This window comes from Xiphophorus hellerii, chromosome 8 (genome assembly GCF_003331165.1).
Source record: "Xiphophorus hellerii strain 12219 chromosome 8, Xiphophorus_hellerii-4.1, whole genome shotgun sequence".
In the NCBI taxonomy this organism is placed as follows: Eukaryota; Metazoa; Chordata; class Actinopteri; order Cyprinodontiformes; family Poeciliidae; genus Xiphophorus; species Xiphophorus hellerii.
Genome location: NC_045679.1, coordinates 27,818,908 through 27,837,790, shown reverse-complemented (window position 1 = coordinate 27,837,790; position 18,883 = coordinate 27,818,908). Strand labels below are relative to the sequence as shown.

General features: G+C 41.0%; 1 protein-coding gene across 3 annotated transcripts; it reads left to right on the top strand.

The window, feature by feature from the left end:
- Positions 1–385: 385 nt before the first annotated feature.
- On the top strand, positions 386–18,174 carry dmtn (dematin actin binding protein). Of its 3 annotated transcripts, none has more exons than XM_032570662.1 (16): positions 386–645; positions 6,631–6,678; positions 6,794–6,874; positions 7,228–7,371; positions 7,541–7,585; positions 9,559–9,667; positions 10,385–10,429; positions 10,523–10,657; positions 10,733–10,836; positions 11,716–11,821; positions 11,904–11,953; positions 12,052–12,097; positions 12,672–12,679; positions 14,086–14,151; positions 15,687–15,767; positions 17,274–18,174. In XM_032570662.1, the coding sequence occupies exons 2-16, from the start codon at positions 6,670–6,672 to the stop codon at positions 17,385–17,387; spliced, it is 1,143 nt and encodes a 380-aa protein (XP_032426553.1). In that variant the 5' UTR covers positions 386–645; positions 6,631–6,669; the 3' UTR covers positions 17,388–18,174. The 3 variants fall into 3 exon arrangements, with proteins under 3 accessions (XP_032426553.1, XP_032426552.1, XP_032426554.1); XM_032570661.1 differs by having other exon boundaries at positions 388–645; positions 11,901–11,953; XM_032570663.1 differs by lacking the exon at positions 6,631–6,678 and having other exon boundaries at positions 388–645; positions 11,901–11,953.
- Positions 18,175–18,883: the final 709 nt, after the last annotated feature.

The following is an 18,883-nucleotide window of genomic DNA, read 5'->3' as shown; positions in this document are numbered from 1 at the left end:
TTTTCTTAAATACTTCTACATCAACTTGATGCATCTGGGTCCAATTAAACCTCACTTTGACTTGACAGAAGTCTAAGTTGGCATAATTCTTGCCAATTCAGCAAATGTTCAGGAATGAACCATCCCACCACTCCCCTGAAGCTATGCCATAGCTCCTAATAAAGGAAACTGGCAAGCTAGGTACTTCAAAAGTCAAAAGTGCCACTTTTACTAAATGTCAGGTCGTTGAACGCTGCTATGTAAGGCGTCATGGAATGGTGTCATGAGTTTTGTTATATGACCTTTTTAGCCAGACTTATGGCAAAAGTGGCTTTCCATAGAGCCCCGCTGTTTGTCGCCTCGCTGCTGTACGATGGGCTCGTCCCGTCTCAGGACATCCCGCGCAGGGACAGCAGCCTGGTGACGTAAACATGCTTGTGTTGTGACTGGTGAGTGTGCGCGAGCTGCAGGAGGACGGAGCGCGTGCCCACTGGGGGGCAATGGTGCTTGTTCTCTTCCCCCCTTCAGCACATAGTGGACCGGCCCACGACAGAGCAACAGGAAAACAGCCTCCTCTCCTCCTCCTCTTCTCCTCCTTCATCGCTCCGAGCGGCTCGGCTTCTCTGCTGGATGTTTTCACTCTGAGCTCCGGGCCGCTGTTTCCAGGTAGGACCGTCTTCAGCCTCTTCTCCGTCTGTTCTTTCATCAGTCCTTCCTCCTCTCGTCTCCCGCATCCCCGCATCCCGCACATGACCCGCAGTATCCTCCGCGAGCCTCTTTTTCACCGTCGTTTATCGCCGGAAAACAAACCGAACGGGGCTTGTTTGCGCGTGCAGGTGAAGATTCCGGGCCTTGTCGGTTCTGCTCGGGGATCAGGTGGACCGAACAAACTGAATTAGATTGTTGAAACGCCACTTTAGCAGCACATCGCATCTAATTGTGAGGGGAAGGCCTTCACATGGGCTTTTGTCTGGTTCGAACATCTCCAGAATTTGTTCACCCTGCTGCTGCCATCACCAAACCCGCAGACCTGAGGCAGCAGCGGCGGGGAACGGGATCCATCCGGTTAATCAAACTGGGAGGTTTGCTTAACTATTCATTCTGAATTCAGACTTTAGGGAAAGGAATGATAGGTTACAGATTTTAAAAAATGGTTAGCGATCCCATTTCCACATAAATCTGTTTTGTAATGTTTATTAATTAAATGTGAAAAGTCCAGGAGAGCTAAAAGAACAAAATAAAGAAATTGTTCATAACTATAAAATTTTAACCTTGATTTGCTTTCACTCAAAACTTGGAAAACTAAGGTCAAGAGAACTGAAAGTTGAGTAAAATGAATCATCAAATCTGCCAATCTTTCTCACAAGGAGTTCTTGAAAACACATCTATTGATTCATTTCATTTTTCATTTATAGATCATATGCATTTAATTGTCTCAAATTTCATCTGCTTCTAAAATCTAAATACAATCCAGCTTGTTTTTAGATGAGCACATTATCTAAAAAATGTTTTTAGACATGGTGACTGATGTGATATTTGTGAAGCAGAACTGAAATATTATTTGAACTATAAAGAGGAAAAGATTTCTGTCTCAGACATCTTTTAGTGCAGAGTTGAAGCAGACACCCTTGTTCTAATCAAATTAAAAGTTAAAACATAAATAGTTCTCAGCTTTTTATGCTTGAAAACAAATGAACATGTACAGATGAAGCGACTGTGTTTTTGGTGGATAACAGGATTTCACCAAGCTTGGTCAGTATTCATAGATGGACTGTAGTTGTTGATTGGGCCCAGTAATGTTGTGGGAAACATCCTTCCTGCCTGACTTTGTACATTCAGCTGGTCTCTTGTAAGTGTATGTCCCATTATGGAGCACACACACCCTCAGCTGAGCTCCATCACTGGCTTTCTGGCAGCTAAAAGCTCTCGGTGATAAGACTATCAGCCTTACAGACACTCAGACTGCAGCTGCTTAGATCACTGTCAGACACACACCACACACACACACACACACACCCACACACCCACACGCACGCACACAAATTATTACTCAGTAGTTTTACCCACTTTACAGTTACCAGGTACAGTTTACTGTGCATTTATTGACCCAAACATATCTTTGTTGCTTCACTTTTGGTTTTTTTAAACCTTAATATATAAAGGGGAAACAACAGGGGATCAATATTCCTATTGATTATAGATTATTTAAACTAAAATCTCCTGCTTTGCAATGTTTAAAGAGGCCCAAAGAGAGAGAAGCCTGCACAGAACTGAGCCACCAAACACAAGGAGGCGTAATGACGGTACACAGGAAGTGACAACACATAGATAAAGAACTAAAAAATAAAAAAGGCAACAAGCAAAACCTGATGGGCCTATCCAGCAGTCAAGGAGCCAAGGGTGGGGTTCACCCTGGACAGGTTGCCAGTCCATCACAGGGCAATGCAACCCTGCACCTCACACTTAAGGGAAGCTTAAAGATTCTAAGTAATACATGGATGTTTTTGACTGTTTCCTGTCGGCGGAAACCAGAGTACCCAGGAAGCACTTGCACAGGGAGAACATGTGGACTCCATGCTGAAAGACCCCAGGCTGGGATTCGAACCCAGAACCTCCTTTCTGCAAAGCACCAGTGCTACTAGAAGTGCAGTCACATAGACAGATCAAAAAAGTTAATAAAAAATTTTGAAATTACCAAAAACATACAGAAAAAGTGCTATAGAAACAATTCATCCACATGGATTAAATAGTGACAACAAAGAAATGACAGAAACAAAAAGTTACCCACAGAAAACAAAGTAGAAAGATGCAAAGCTGCATAACACAGCTGCTGGGATGTGTGTGTTACTGATGTGATGTTTTGACACACAACTAGGGCTGCCTGCAACCTACAATTATTTTAGTAATCGATTATTCTGTCAATTGTTCTGACAATTAATTGATTAATTGGACTAAAAAATTGACACATTCCACAGATTTGTCATTCAACGTCTTATCCCTTTTTTAAATAATAGAAATACATTAAAATATGCAAATAAACAGATTCCTTCTTTAAGCAACAAAATCAACATTTTTTTGCCTAAAATGCATTAACAGCATTCCTTTAGCGAACACTTGATCATTTGTAGTAAAGGATGCATCTGCAGCTATAACATCACCATGTGAAACACTCTGGCATTTCTTCTGAAGTTAAAATGTGGGGCTGATCTGGTGATTTGTTTTTGATTAACTGATTAATAACTGGGCAGGAAAAGGTGTTTGTTTTTTTTCTTCAGAATTTGAACCAGGTGAAGCTAAAACTCCCAATTCATGAGTTCAGAAGACATTTACATACAAAGGTTGGTTTTTTTAACTCAATTGCAAAATGTAGATGTTTTTAGTACAGTTTTGGGTTAATTACTGCTCTGAGTGTTATTTTTTCAGCAAATGAGTGTTTTGAGTTTGCATCCACCAGTTAACGATTAATTGATTACTAAATTAATGAATGATTAATTCAAAAATCGATTGACATTTAATGCAGTTAATCGTTCCAGCCCTGCACAGAAGCTAATTGTTTTTATTTTTATGCTAACCTGAGCTAGCATTGAGAGTTTAGCTTTAATCCAACAGTTTGAGATGGATTCCTACTCCAACAGTCAAATGACCTCCTTAGCATCAAACACACCTTTAGTTTCTTTCCTCCTCCAGCTCTTCTTCTCCTGGTATAGTGTTTGTTTATGGAGGTGCTTGTTCACCGTGAGGTTTTGTGGTATTTTGGACAGAAAGCTGCTTCCCGGTCTACTCAGGTCAGGTTCAGGTGAGGCCAGCAGGGAGCTCCTCTCTAGCTGATACCTCAGCAGCTTTGGGCTGCAGACATGAGCTGCTGGTTGCTGCTGGCTGTGTTCCGTCGTCCCTCTGGAGGGAGGAGTGTAACCACAGCAGTAACAGTTGAGGAGCGCCTGGGCGTTGGCCCGGCTGGAGGAGCTGATAAACAGGAGGGGAGGAGGAAGGCAAATGAAAAAAGCTGCTTCACAGGAAGTCTGGAAGCTTTAACCCCCCGGCAAAGCATTAGCAGACAGGCCCTCATGTTCTTAAGATATAAGGTGTAGTTACTGCGAACACAGCGCCCCCCACCCTGAGCTGTCCCTAGAGGAAGGTCAGATAACAGCCAGCCCTGAAACTGACTCAATGGCGTCCCAGCCTCCTTGCCCCATCATGTCCTCGGTCACCTCAGGGACACTCTCCATGTGAGGATGAAGGTTTGAAACTGGAGCGCTGGTTCTGTAACACAGCTCAGATGGAGCACAGCATCCACTCATGCTGCTTAGCAAGGCATTTAGCAATGACTTATGGATGGGTTTGTGACAAGATTATAGGAAATATTGTTGAAATTTTAAATCCTTTTTAACAATCAGAGTATCACTTCAATGTTTTACTTATAAGAAACTAAACACACACACGTCATATTTAGTCCTATTAGGTTCTGTCAACATCATGTCTCTTACCCAGTGGCACATCAACATGTGGAAGGAAGTGATGGGGTTATTGATACTTTTTACCATTTATTTTACTGATACTTTTTACCATTTTATTCATATATCTACTGTATTTTTTTATACTTCGGCAAGTTGTGATTTCCTGTTAAAAATATTTCCAGACAAGTTGCAAAACGCTTTCGCACCTGTCTACAAAGATAGGTGACATCCAACACAGCTTTCTTAAAGAGTTAACATATATGGAATGCATTTTCCTGTACTTGTTTTTGCTGTTGAATTATCACTATGACGACACGCCAATGCTTAGAAGTGAATAAATATTGAAGGGTGGCAAGACCCCGTTGGAGTCTGACAGGCTTCTCCCCTTGCTGCAGTTTATTTGAAGAATAGACCTAACAGGAAGAACCTGGAATCAGTCCCCTACTGTGAAATAAACTTACGATTCACGTAAAAAGTTTCTAGAAAAATTATTTATGAATTATTGGTTTGATCATGTACAAAATGAGCCACGCTGCAGAAGAACAGAATAACAAAGTGTAAATAACAAAATGACACCTGCTGCCAGTGTTGAGAACAAAACATTAACTGGCTGATTTCATCAAAAAGTGACCAGTCACTAAACTTGCCTTTGTCAGATATTTTTTTTACAGTTCTCAACATATAAAATAATAATAAAAAATGCTGTTAAACTTTATGTTTAAGCTTTTTTCATCCTAGAAAAATTGTCTGGTTTATGCCACCCACTTTCCACCAGAAATGGAACATTACATCCCAGTGAATTGCTCCTCTACCATTGTTGCAGCAGCCCAGCCTCTTGCTGTCACCAAAATTGGCCGAAAATGTCAAAATCTATGCTATGTGAACGAGCCATTAGCAAAGACTTTGAATCCAGTTGAATGTACTGGCAATACTTGCAATTAACATGCTCAGTTCTGATACAAAACCAATATTCTGATGCCTGATTAAAACCTGAAGCAGTGGAGACTACCACCACCACTGGATGATACAGAAGGTGGTTATCATAGAGATTGAATGCAGTGTGGTGTACATAGATTGCTAATCTAATCACTGATTTCTGTGATAAATCGCTTTGCTGCTTGGTGTCAAGAGATATGATAGGTGCTGCTCCTCTTTCATCAGATGTTTGATCTCCTGTATCTGAAGGAAAGCTTTGATAAATTCATCGTTTATGTAGTTGTGTTTTCACTGCTGCTAGAGGAAAATGTCCTTTGGTAAGAGTTGATGGGTCTGGGTCATTGGTTATTCAGAGTTGTGGACTCTAAAATAAATTTTGCCAATCATTCAATATTTGACCATGACATATGTAATACGCCAGATTGACGGCACCGGAAATTTGCCTGCATTGTAAACAGTCATCCTCCACTGCAAAGAGAGAATAGCTGATCTGAACGAGGCTGTTAATGTGAATTCATTATTTGGAAGTGTGAGCAACATGGACTGAACAGGTTTGCTCACTTTCTCCACTGCCATTGCTAAAACTACAGGCAGACTGCAATTATAAAAAAAACGCAGAAAAGCAACGTCATTGTTCACAATTTCCTCTGTTCACTGATTGGCCCAGTTGAAATTCTTCTGGAAGAATCCAGGTCAATGGGAGAAAACCCAGGCTGACCACTGAAATGAAATGAGATTTGTAGGACAGCAATGACCAGGATAGAGTTGACGCCTTTACTGGTTGAAACATGTTTGGTAGTCCCTGAAGTTGTCCAATGTGATGATAGGTGGTATACCTGAACATTTTTCTCTTTCTCTCTGCCAAATTATAAGGGAAGGAATCAAACATGGATATTCTCTGCTACGACTAGTCATCCAACCTTTCAATGAGTCTTTGTCATGAACACATGGTGTGTTACATGTGAACGCATTCTTCTAGCATGAATGGTTTTAAGTAACTGTGTCTCTATGTTGCTTCCTGTTTTTGGTTAAAAGCCAGGCTGTTTTGCTGTTGGAGAAGAGCAGAGAGCATTTTAAAATCTTACCCTTCACGATGTTCAGCTGTGGGAAGAAAAAGTTATTAATATGCTTCTCACTCAGAATCAGGATCTAGATGAGTCAGTCCAGAACTCATTCATGCTAAAATGCCAGGCTCTGGTGACATGTTGGGTAAAAGGGAAGATGTCACTGACTCCCTGTCTGTCCTCCTATCCTCCCCCAGCTGGTTTAAACTGAGCAGAAGGGCAGTCTCTCTACAGCCATGCAAAAGGTGATTCATCTTCCTGTATTATCAGTAACAGTTAAAAGGGAAAAAAAAACAATGTTTGGGACTTGTGAGTTTGGAACCATTTGAAACATCTGAATGTTTCTGACTGTTCTTGCAGGTGGAGGGACGTGTAACTCCTGTTATCCTTCCATCATCTAGGGGCCCGAGCGCTCCGGGGTCTCCTGCCACTGGCATCATGGTAAATACAACACAGACATGTTCCTTCTTTGATTTGGAAAAGTTGACATCTCTGTCAGTTTTCCTCTGAGTGCAGAATCTGAGTGATGCAACTTCAGGCTTAGTTGTGGGTTTCATGATAAGAAATGCTTCATGGCCTACCTGAGTCTATCTCAGAGACTGTATGCTGCAGACCTAGTGTTCTCCAAAGCCACTCGCATACAAATTGCTGTTGTTGCTGAAATTCCTCTATCCTCTGTCTGCAACACACTCCTCTTACTAGCAGTGATATACTCTCTCTCTATATATATATATATATATATACTGTATATATATACTCTGTGTGTGTGTGTGTGTGTGTGTGTGTGTGTTTAGGCTCGTCTGAATGACCAGATGGTTGGCTACAAAGACCTTGCTGCACTGCCCAGAGATAAAGCCATCCTGCAGGTGGAAAGGCCTGACCTGATGACCTATCAACCCCACCTGAGCTTCTCACCACTCGACCCGCCACGCAGAGAGGTACACACACACACCCCTACATGGGTAGCAGTAATGGGAGACCTGTTAACGTTGCATGCACAAGAACACTTAGACTGCTCTATACTTGTAATATTTCTACAGGTTTGGAGAATTAGGTCTCTATACCAGAGTACTTAACCATTAAGTGGTTATCTTTTTGTCTTTGCAGCGCTCTCTGTCCCCTCCTGCCATGTCTCCCTCCAGGTCTCCTGAGGTAGGATCTGCTACAAGCTGCTTAGATGCTACAGTTTATGTTTCCTCTGATGTGTTTGCTTCAGATTAAGTCTTGAATTGTATATTTTTTGTTCCCTCTGTCATCACTGTTTTCTGCCTTGAGAAGTCAATGGGTGAGAGTCAGGATACACCTTGGACAGTTCAACTCCAGACAGAAAACCATACATGCACTCTACTAGTGATCATTTATTGTAGTGCATGTTTTTGAACTGTGAGGGAAAACCTGGAATTCCTAGAAAAAATGAATGTATACACGAGAACATACAGCAAGACCCCAACTTTGATTCAAGTCCAGGACTTTTTTGTTGCAAGACAATTATGGGACCATACTTTGCATATATACATAAAATATTTATAATAATCAAGTTTCTGCACAGTGTGCTAGCTGTTTGTTTGATTGGACCTGTTTGGGCATTCTCTACCCATAAGTTTAATTTCCTGATGTCAACCGGTTGCCAGTGGTACATCCTGTGCAGCAGATTATACTTCAGTAACAATTCCTGCTTCTCCTCTGCTTTAATATTTTGTTTATGTTGCCATAAACACTGTCTTAGCATTTCTGATCCACTCCAGGAATATTTTGTTGCTGGATGGTGTCTCAGATGTTCTCTACTGTCAGGCATACCTGATGCCAGCCTCCTGGTTTTGATTCAAAGACAAACCTATCATAGAATTTCAAAGAGAAAAAACTGTGGTATTTTTTGATACCACAGGAAATGTTTCATATTTCTTTTTTGGGGGGAGCAGAGGGGTTACTGGTTTCTTTTGTTGCTTCAGTGTTAAGGATCTGTCGGAGCTGTTGGCTCATTAAGATTTTCCTTCAGTAGTTGGTACCACAGTAGATCGGAGCACTGTGTGGTTCAGAACTTTGCAAGTAAGAAGTACATCCTGACATGGGAGCACAAACCGACAGTCAGATTACCATAAAAGCTCTCCGTGTCCGTGAAGCTAAACAGATAGCATTAGTGTTAGCTTTAGCTTATGTCATCTGGGAGGCTAAGTGCTTCACTGTTGCAGATGCAGCTTTATTGACCTTTTTAAGTTGCTGTAGCATTAGCTTGTAGTACTGCAGAGTCAACATGTGGCGTCCTTCAGACTTTATCTTTTCCTGTTTGTCTCTAAGAAACCTCCAAACATAAATATTTGGCTTTAGTTTAGCGTTATCAGCTAAATAGGTTACTACGTGAACATGTTTTTTTTGGGAAGGGGGGCTGCTTAATAAATATCTTATTGTTTTCTAGTAAATTGACATTTTTACCATTTGTTTGTAGAAACTGAATTTTGGCAGATTTCTTGTTGGTTGTCTGGATTCTGTGCCTCTGTAACTCCTGTTGGTTCTTGTTGCTGTACTCAGTCTTACTGCATGTAAATGAGTATTTTGGTAAAAAAAATCTGTTTTGGTCATTTTGTGATGTTTCACACAGTAGATGACCCTCTGGAGACCGTTCTGACTGTCCCACGCCTCACTTGAAGGTCTTGACCTCAGCTGTTTGGTCTTTTCACTCATTCAGATTTTTTTCATCTGACCCTTCAGCATCAATTGCTGCTTTGTGTTTCTCATAAAGAAATGTGACACTGATTTGCAGTTTGCCGAGAGGGCCAGGAACTGAAGCAAGTGGGAAAACCATCAATAGAACTCTTCAGTCCATAGTAACTGTTACTGCAACATATAACAGCACTTTTATTTTGGAGCTCAGCATCAGTCACAGGAATGTGTTGAGATTTCCACAAGACTTTTGAACAAATTCCACCACAAATAATTTGTGTCTGAATAAAAGAAATGTTTTATGTATTTTCTTCCAACACCATAAACCAGTGTAAACAGGTCTGAGTTTCGTGTCAAAGTGTTGGACACTTTTTGTCTATTGGAGATGCTTTGAATTACCCACAATACATCTGTAGCAACAGTGGAGAGAACCAAAGTGTTTAATCTGATTCCTGCTTCCTGTTCAGGTGAAAGGTCGCAGAGCAGAGAGCGACAGTGGCTCCCCTGGAGGATCCACGCTGCAACTGCAGGCAGGTCGCAAGATAAGCACCAGCCTGCAGCATTTCCATCGACCAGGTAGCTAGTGTGCGCACACACCCCTACTCACAAACACACTCGCACACACATAATAAATGTGGCTATTTTCTGGATTCCTTACTGACTCCATCCAGAGAACATCTGCTGGTGTCTTTGGTAAAGGATATATTAGCCCCCACACTGAATGAAAGACAACCTGACATAACTGGTATAACTTCAAGTTGTTGGGTGCAGCAACCCAGTGAGCCGTCAAGTCGAGTCGTGTTGAGTCAGGTCCATTGTCATGCAATGGTAGAAAGGTATGAATGTGTATATAGATGAATGTGTATAAAATCCTCAATACTCATTAAAATGTTAACATGAGGTATCAAACTGTAAAAGCAGCAAATCCATATGGGAAGGACATGTAGTCTTCTTTGATCCTGGAAATTTAAATCTTACATTAAACAGCCTTTTTATTTTTTTTGGAGCATGCATTTCCTCTGTCATCCACCATGGGGCGTTGCAGCAACTTCCCATCACAACTCTAAAGTAAACCCAGCTCAAGCTAAACACTAAACACAATATCAGTAAATTCAGTGATGACTTTTTTCTAGGTAGAGCTCAATAAATGAAATATATGTTGTTGTTTTAACAATTTAATATTTGTTTAGCAGTTCTTACTGATATGTGTGTGGTGTTGATCAAACACTCCTGCTGCCACAGACGGTAAATATGATAAATCTGATAACAGTTCTTCTTCTCTTGAACTCCCAGATAACGGCTCCAACATCTACAGGAAGCCTCCGATCTACAAACACGGTGAGCTCTTGTTTCTCTCCATCTCTTTTCTATGAAGCGGTTGTTGTTGTTGCTGCTGTTGTCACTCAGCTACTTCCCTTCTTCGCCCCGCAGACCTTAACAAACCGTCAGAGGGCAGCGGGGTCATTCAGTCTGCCAAGTTCCCCGCCGCCCAGCCTCCAGACCCCAACCAGCCCTCCAAGATTGAGACAGAGTACTGGCCCTGCCCACCTTCACTGGCTGCTATGGGTAACACAATACACACTTATCCTTCCTACAGTGACCACTCATGGTGAGCGTCTTTAACAATGATGACCTTCACAGAGATCGAGTGGAGGAAGAAGAAACTTCAGGAAGAAGATGAGTTTGAAGACGTGACAGAAGAAGAGCAGGAGCAGCAGGAGCAGCAGGAGCAGGAGCTGGAGAAGGTCTGGACCACATCCTGACAGTTTACATCACCTTAAGTTAATTCATTAGACCTGATTTTTTTGTTTGTGTTTTGTTTTTTACAAGTGGAGAATCAATGTAGAGCAAACGATAACTTTTAAAAAACAGCATTTAGGTAGAAATATGGAACTTTTACTGTGAAGGATATAGTGACATAAAAAGTATTGACTGTTTTGACTTTCTTGCCATGCTTAAATTCTTTTGAGTCATCAAACCGATCTTAGTATCAGATATAATATTTAATATCAAATATAACCTGAATAGATGTAAAAAGCTTTTACAAAATGATGAGAGAACAACTTTTGAAACCATTCTGGCCTTTTGTGGAAATCAGAAACAGTCAATGGCAGCTTTAGCTTCACAACCAGTTCTAATGTTTGACAGAAAATTCTTTTTTTAATTTCAGCAGTATGAATTGTATTACAAACATAATTGAAGTATTAGTGTGTGCACTGTTAAAATTTCAAAAGACAGCTATGATGCAGTATTTGGTAGGTTAACATCTTAGAAGTATCATGCATGCCAACAACATAGTTGGCTGGACGCTCACTTTTAGTGGCCAAGATTTTCTCAAAGGATTCTGGGAACAGTTTGATGAACTAAAGGGAAAAAAGAGACACTATTGCAATTGCATGTTTCAGCCTGTATGCATAATTTTGACTTGGATGAGTGAAAAACACCAATAACCTCCAGCTTGTGCCTCAAACTGTGGTCTTAAAGAATGTTGAAAAATGTTGAATCCAGACTGCTGAATAAAAACCCTGGAAAATAGCAACTCAAAGGCTGCATGTATGTAAACGTGTGAGCAGTGCTGGAAGTGTTCTGCTCTTCCTCCACCATCGGCTGTGTTCTGTCTGCAGATCAAGTCCAACCTGGGCCGTCTGATCCTGAAGGAGGAGAAGGAGAAGAGTGTCCACATCAGGAGGAAGACACAGTCTCTGCCAGACAGAACACACATGCATAGCAGTGAGTCCATCGGTTGTCTCACACGTCTCCGCTCCAGCTGAACAACCGGTCAGACCCCACTTTGTTTCCCTCTCCTCAGCAGGTGTGTCAGCCAGTGCATCAAAGTCTCCGTCCCGCTCTGCCCTGACCAGAGTGAGTATTGCCGCTGGCTTTCAGGCCGGCAGCGTCAGACATCAGCCTCCATGTTTGCTCCTGGTATCCTGAATGCTTCCTGTTCTCCTGTTCCTTAGATGCAGTCGGAAGAGTTTTCTACAGACGGAGATAAAGGACGGCCAGGTGGGAGCCTTTTAGCACAACCTGAACACAACAGCAGTCCAGTCAGATCGTTTTGACACAGAAATGGACCCTCAGTGGACAGAGAGAAACCTCTTTGTCGTCCATTGCTGCTGTTTGTGGATGTTGCTTGTGCATCAGATTTAAACACACCAGAAGCAAATACTAAGGTTCCTGCTCTGGACTTCTGCATGTAAATAGGAAAATTACAATTAATTGCATTAAAATTATGTAGCTACTTAATCAAAAGCCACTTTATATGTGTTCTCCTGTTGGTGTTGTTATAGCAGCAAACGTAGTAGCTAACCTTTGAACCACAAACTTTAATAAGGTTTTTAAACCATGCACAGATCCCTTCTGCTTCCCAGCTCTATACTGGCTCATATTAGAATATTAGTGGTTGGAACATATTCATACTATATATGGACACTATATAGGGATGTGAATACTTCTGCAAGGAACTATATTTATATGGGAAGTTTCAGGGACACCTCTAGTCCCGATGAAACTCTGTGATGATGACTTCCTGTTCTCAACCTCTCTGTGTCCTTTCTCTTTCTGTCCTGGTGTCCTGCAGCTGCTCAGGTAAGTGTGTGTTCATGTGTGTGCTTATGTGCATGGCCATGTCAATGTCCTGCTGCTGCACCAATCTTTTCACACCATGTTTCTGAACCACTTCTGAACCAGTCTGTACCCCATTTGGCCCGCTTTTAATGGATGGAGTATGAGAGAGTACTAAAGCTTAAAGAATCAACTCTTTACTGTTAAGATGCTCATATATTTGGTGTATAAAGGTACATTTATTTATTGCTTCAGTTCAACTTTTCAGTCTCTATTTCTTTTTCTAATTGAGTCATCATTTATTTATTGTGTTATATCTATGTTTTCAGTTCTTTCCCAGCTTTCTATTTTTCTGTCTCTCATGTTCAAGAGAAAAATCTAGCTAAGAAATGTTTTTATTTTAGGTAATAAAGCAAACTTAACTTTAGGGCTGAAACAATTCATTGGATTAATCGGATTAATCATGATGATTATTGATTTTTGAAATAACCGTCAACTAATTAAGTAATTGATTAATCATTACCTGGAGTGTACAGACTCTAAAAATGATCATTTCCTGAAACAACACATTCAGAACAGTAATCAAATCAAATCTGTACAAAAATACATACATTTTACAAAAACTTCTTTTTCTGTATATGTGTTCCATCCAGAACTCCTCAAGTGTCAGTTTTAGTTTCACCTGGTTCAAATTCTGTAAGAAAAAACAATCTCCTATCAAGCACATTTTACTATCCAATTACTAATGAATTAATCAGAGAAATAATCACCAGACCAATCCCTACACTGTGTCCAGTAGAAAGGCCTGAGCTTCACATGTTGATGATCGACCCATTTCTTTAGCTGTAGATGCATCATTTGCTACAAATGATCAAGCCATGCTAAAGGAATTCTGTTATTGCATTTTACACAATAAAATGTTTTTTTTTTAAATGAAGTGAATTATTTACATCTTTAAATGTATTTTTAATATTGCGTAAAATATGCTAAAGCGACTAAATGAAAAATCTATAGAATGTGACAATTTTCTCTCTGATTGAGTGTCAGAATAATCAATTAATCAACAGAATAATTGATAAAGCAATGGGTTACTAAAAGAATTGTTAGTTGCAGCCCTACTTAGCTTATTTTTGTGTAGCAACACAAGCAATCGTTCTTTTACATTTAAATTATGATATGAAACATTTAGTTCCTGAAAGATTAAACTTGATGTTTCTGTGAGGTGAAACAGGAGCTGCAGTCTGGAGAGGAACTGCAGGAAGCTGCAGCTAACCTTTAGCATTAGCTGCTTCAGGACCTAACAGGAATCTAACAGTGTGACTCTGCTCAGCTTCTTCTGCCATGCTCTTTGTGTAGCTTACATTTTAGCAGCTATTGGACAGGGTGTGTCTGAAATGTGTGTGTGTGCGTGTGTGTGTGTGTGTGTGTAGAATGGAGAGAGCCGGAGAGATCGCATGGATAGAGGGAATTCCCTGCCGAGCATCCTGGAGCAGAAGGTGAGACCTGCTGAAAGGGTTAAATGCAGCCCAGCCTCTGGGTCTGTGTTCATGAACACTGATCTCAGAACCAGCACCAGTTATTAAGGCTTTTACAGTTTAAAATGTAAAGTCACTTTAGCAGCAATTAGGAGAAACAGGAAACAAATTTCTGTGATTGGTGGAATGAAATGAGGAAGATGGATATGTAAGATTTCACTGCCTTCTAAGAAACAAAAAGTACAAAACATATTTCCTATACATATCAATGCTTTGAGTTAAATTCTTTGGAAACAAATTAAAAAGAAACTTAACATGTTTAAAGGGAAACTAGTTAAAAAGTGAAGGGAACTACATTTCCCTAATTTTCCTTCGCCTACTGATGGAAATGTAGAACTTATAAATAGTAACTAATACTTCCACACACACACACACACACCCACACACCCACGCACATACACACACAGCACAAAAAGGTTTAACAATGTCAGGTTGCAAACATGAACTTATTCCACTGAGATTTGGAGAGTGTCTGTGAATATTAATGTTCCAGTCCTGCCACATCGCAGACTGCAGGCTGGATCTAGATGTGGACTTTGACTAGTCCATTCTAGCATAAGAATATCATGTGAGTACCTTCTGCAACCTCTATTAGGAGTTCTTCTGTATGTCCATCCATCTGTCCATCAGCTCTGACCAGCTTCCTTGTTTCTCCTGAATAAAAGCATCCCCACAGCATGATGCTGCCTCTATCATGTTTCATAGTGAGGATGGTAACATTTCAGTCTCCTTTGAGCAGACCACCTTCCTCCACATGCAAACAATCTTTAAACAACTTTTATAAACAATATATTTCATTTACATATTTGTTAAAACTGTCACCATGTTTTCTCAGCACAATATGAAACATAATCTATGAAGGCCACCTCCTTCCTGTAGTCCTTCTGCCATCTGCAGAAATACACCACTCGGTCAGACATGACCAATCAGAGCCAGGAGGAGGGTCTTAGCGCTGTCAATCACCCTCATTTACTCTCTGCTCAAAACCTCCCCTTTGCTCTCTGCTAGGCTACAGCTCAGGCCATTTAGCATAGCCACCGATAATAGTGGATACATTTCCTGTAATGGTGAGTTGTCTCTCCACCATTAGCAAATTGAGCAGCGAATACATGAGCTTGATTGACAGCACTAAGGTCCTCCTCCTGGCTCTGATTGGTTGTTTCTGATGGAGTGGTGTGTTTCTTCAGACATCAGTCGATCAGGGAGGAGGTGGTGGAGGAGATTTTTTTCACAACTTGACTGTCTCATATTACACTGTGGTGACAGTTTTCACAAATACAGTATGTGAAAAGCTGAATTTTTTTTATAAAAGTTACATCCTGCAGCTTTAATGCCACTCCATGCTCTCCTGAAGTGGATTCAACCATGTGTCTCCTCTGATGCAGAATAAATCTCATTAAAACACACTGAGGTTTAGCTTCAGCCATGTTATGCTTCCATTTTGAGTGTATTAAAGGAAAGGAAATGACCGGCTGAATCTTCTGCTCTTTGTTCAGATTTATCCATATGAAGCCCTGATTGTAACCCACAGGGGGCGCTGTAAGCTGCCCCCTGGAGTGGACCGGACCCGGCTGGAGGTGAGCATCCACCTGCTGGTGACAGCTTAGCTTGTGAGAGCAAAACAAAATTAATCAAACGCTCTGTCAGGGGCAGTGTTGTATAGTAACGAAGTAAAAATACTTCACTACTTTACTTAAGTATATTTTGGAGTACTTCATACTTTCCTCGAGTATGAAAATTTTTGATGACTTTCACTTTTACTTCACTATATTTCCGAACTTAATTGCGTACTTTTACTCCGATACATTTTCAATGTGTGGTTTAGTTACTCGTTACAAAAAAGCGAGAGAGAGAAACAAAGTGTTTTGACCCCATCTACTGATTAGCAAGTAGGCTACCGAACAAAGTCCGTAGCCTGCTTGCCTGGGCTTGTTCATCACCTCCAATAGGATACACCTGTTTCGCTTCTCCCATTGTTGGGGAAATCAGAACACCGTACAGCGGGTGAGAGGGAGGGACGAACACAGAAGAGTGCTGCCCGCACTGACGCGGCTCAGGGATTACGTGACACGCAGCGCCGTGCCCTATAATGCACTGTAAGCTATGTAATGTGTTTGAGGCAGTTGACCAAAATCCCGGACAATTTTTAAATTCCCCCCGGACATCTTTTTAGGTCTGAAAAGTAGGACATGTCCGGGAAAAAGAGGACGTCTGGTCACCCTAGTTCAATGGGGGACAGAAGCCATAGCGATAGCAATTTAGACTAAATTTAACGAATATAGGAAAGGCATGCAAGTTCAAAACCACAAACCATTAACATGTGCTACTCTTTAAAACTGGAACAATTTATTAGCAGGTTTCATTTTGCCTGCACTTGGTTGGGTACATTATTTTAAGTTTATTTGACAAGTTTACCAAAATATAAGAAATGTCATTCACACTTGCCTTGTTTTACTTTTTACTTGTACTTTTCATTACATTACTTGAGTACATCCATTTTTACAGTAATTTCCATACTTAAGTACAAGACGTTTCAGATACTTTAAGACTTTTACTCAAGTAACATTTCAGTCAGTGACTTCGACTTTTACCAAAGTCGTATTTTGGAGAGGTACTTGTACTTTTACTTGACTCTGAGATTTCAGTACTTTATACAACACTGGTCAGGGGTGTTCAAAGTGTGGCCCCGGGGCCATTTGTGGCCCATGAGATGATTTTGTTTGGCCCCTGACCACAATTCAAGAATAGTAAAAAATAAAAATAAAATTTGCCAACAAAATAAAACACAATTGATGACCCTGATCATTTGGAAACTGTCAGTTTCCAGATTTAAGGCAACAGTCCGGAGTCCGTTTAAAGTTGTGGATCTTTAATGATATACAGATTTCATAAAAAATGTTGTTTATTGTTGTGCAGATAAAACAAACAAATTTTTGCTTTTTTAAATGAATGAATTTAGTGACCCCCTAGTAGTTTAAGCTGACCAGTCTTGGCCTCCAGGGCTAAAGGTTTGGGTGTGGATTAAAGCTTGTCCGCTAGCTGAAGGCACTTTAACCAACTCTGGGCCCTTCCTGTCCTGACAGAGGCATCTCTCCCAGGAGGAGTTCCAGGAGGTGTTCGGGATGCCCATCGGCGAGTTTGACCGCCTGTCATTATGGAGACGAAACGAACTGAAGAAAAAAGCCTCACTTTTCTAACAGGAAGTGACCTAATTCCCAACCGATACTTGATGAAGCCTCTCCTCTGCAAGGAGGAGGAGCCAAAGAACAGGCCATAACGTCAGCTATCCAATCAGCAGATCAGCAGACCCCTCCCCTCCACTAACAGCCCCCGCTCCTTGGAAGACTGGATCAGAACGTCTAATGACGACCAGTTCTGCTCAGATCTAAACTTAGGCGATACACTAACGTGTTACCAGTACTGCACTTATAACCACCACTGCTTGCAAACCATTCCTATCATATATCCACCATCATCATCATCATCATCATCATTATCACCATTGTTAATGTGACATTTAGTCTCAGAGTTACACTTCCAGAGGTCACCATCTTGAAGAGAGATCAACAGTTATCTTTAGGAGAAACTCGGGTTTCTTGGTACCATAAAGTTGCTGCTAATCTGTGGGTTCAAAAGAGGCCGACTGCTGACCAGTAGCTGCTTCCTACAGGAGTCCCTCAGTCTGTTAAACCTCCTCTATGTCCATCCAAGACCTGTTGTTGTGTGTTACACTTACTTTCCTTCCCCATTATTCTTACTGTGTCAGTTATTTCTAAAGTGGTACTTTAAGAGTATCGGGTTTTTTTACAGGACAGTGGCGCAGTTGGTAGAGTTGTTGCCTTGGTGCAAGAAGGTCCCGGGTTCGATTCCCGGCCCAGGGTCTTTCTGCACGGAGTTTGCATGTTCTCCCTGTGTATGCATGGGTTCTCTCCGGGTATTCTGGCTTCCTCCCACAGTCCAAAAACATGACTGTTAGGCTAATTGGTCTCTCTAAATTCTCCCTAGGTATGAGTGTGTGTGCATGGTTGTGTGTCCTGTGTTGCCCTGCGACGGACTGGCGACCTGTCCAGGGTGACCCCGCCTCTCGCCTGGAAGGTTAGCTGGAGATAGACACCAGCACCTCCCGACCCCTTTAAGGGACAAGGGTGTACAGGAAATGGATGGATGGATGTTTTTATAACTGGAGAGGCAGCTTAAAGTCTTCATACAGATGCTTGAGCTGGCATTACTTTCTTATTTTGCCATGTATGTTGGCAAATCTAAAGTTAAGGCTTTCATAGGTCAAAACGTTAACAAATGAACATCAAGTTCTTTCTTATCTATAAATGAAATGTGTTGCCACTGTTTTGTATAGAGTGTGTGTTAGGATGAAGAATGTTACTGCGTAAGGAGCGAGTTGTATAAATGTCAAACATAATTATTTTTTCCTTACTTAATGATTATCTGACCATGTTAGGATGATGGGTAATGATCTATAGTCAGTAACATCACAATGATTATGAGCTGAACTGATCAGAAAGTTGCTTAACCTGCCATCTTGTTGTTACTTTGAAGATTCAGCAAACTGAGAGTCTGCATGATGTAACATGAGATCAAGTCAAATTATTATATGGATAAGCTGTATTGAGTATAAACTTATTTAACTTCTGCACAATACATGAATGGTGTCTCAGAACTGTGACTCTAATGTCAT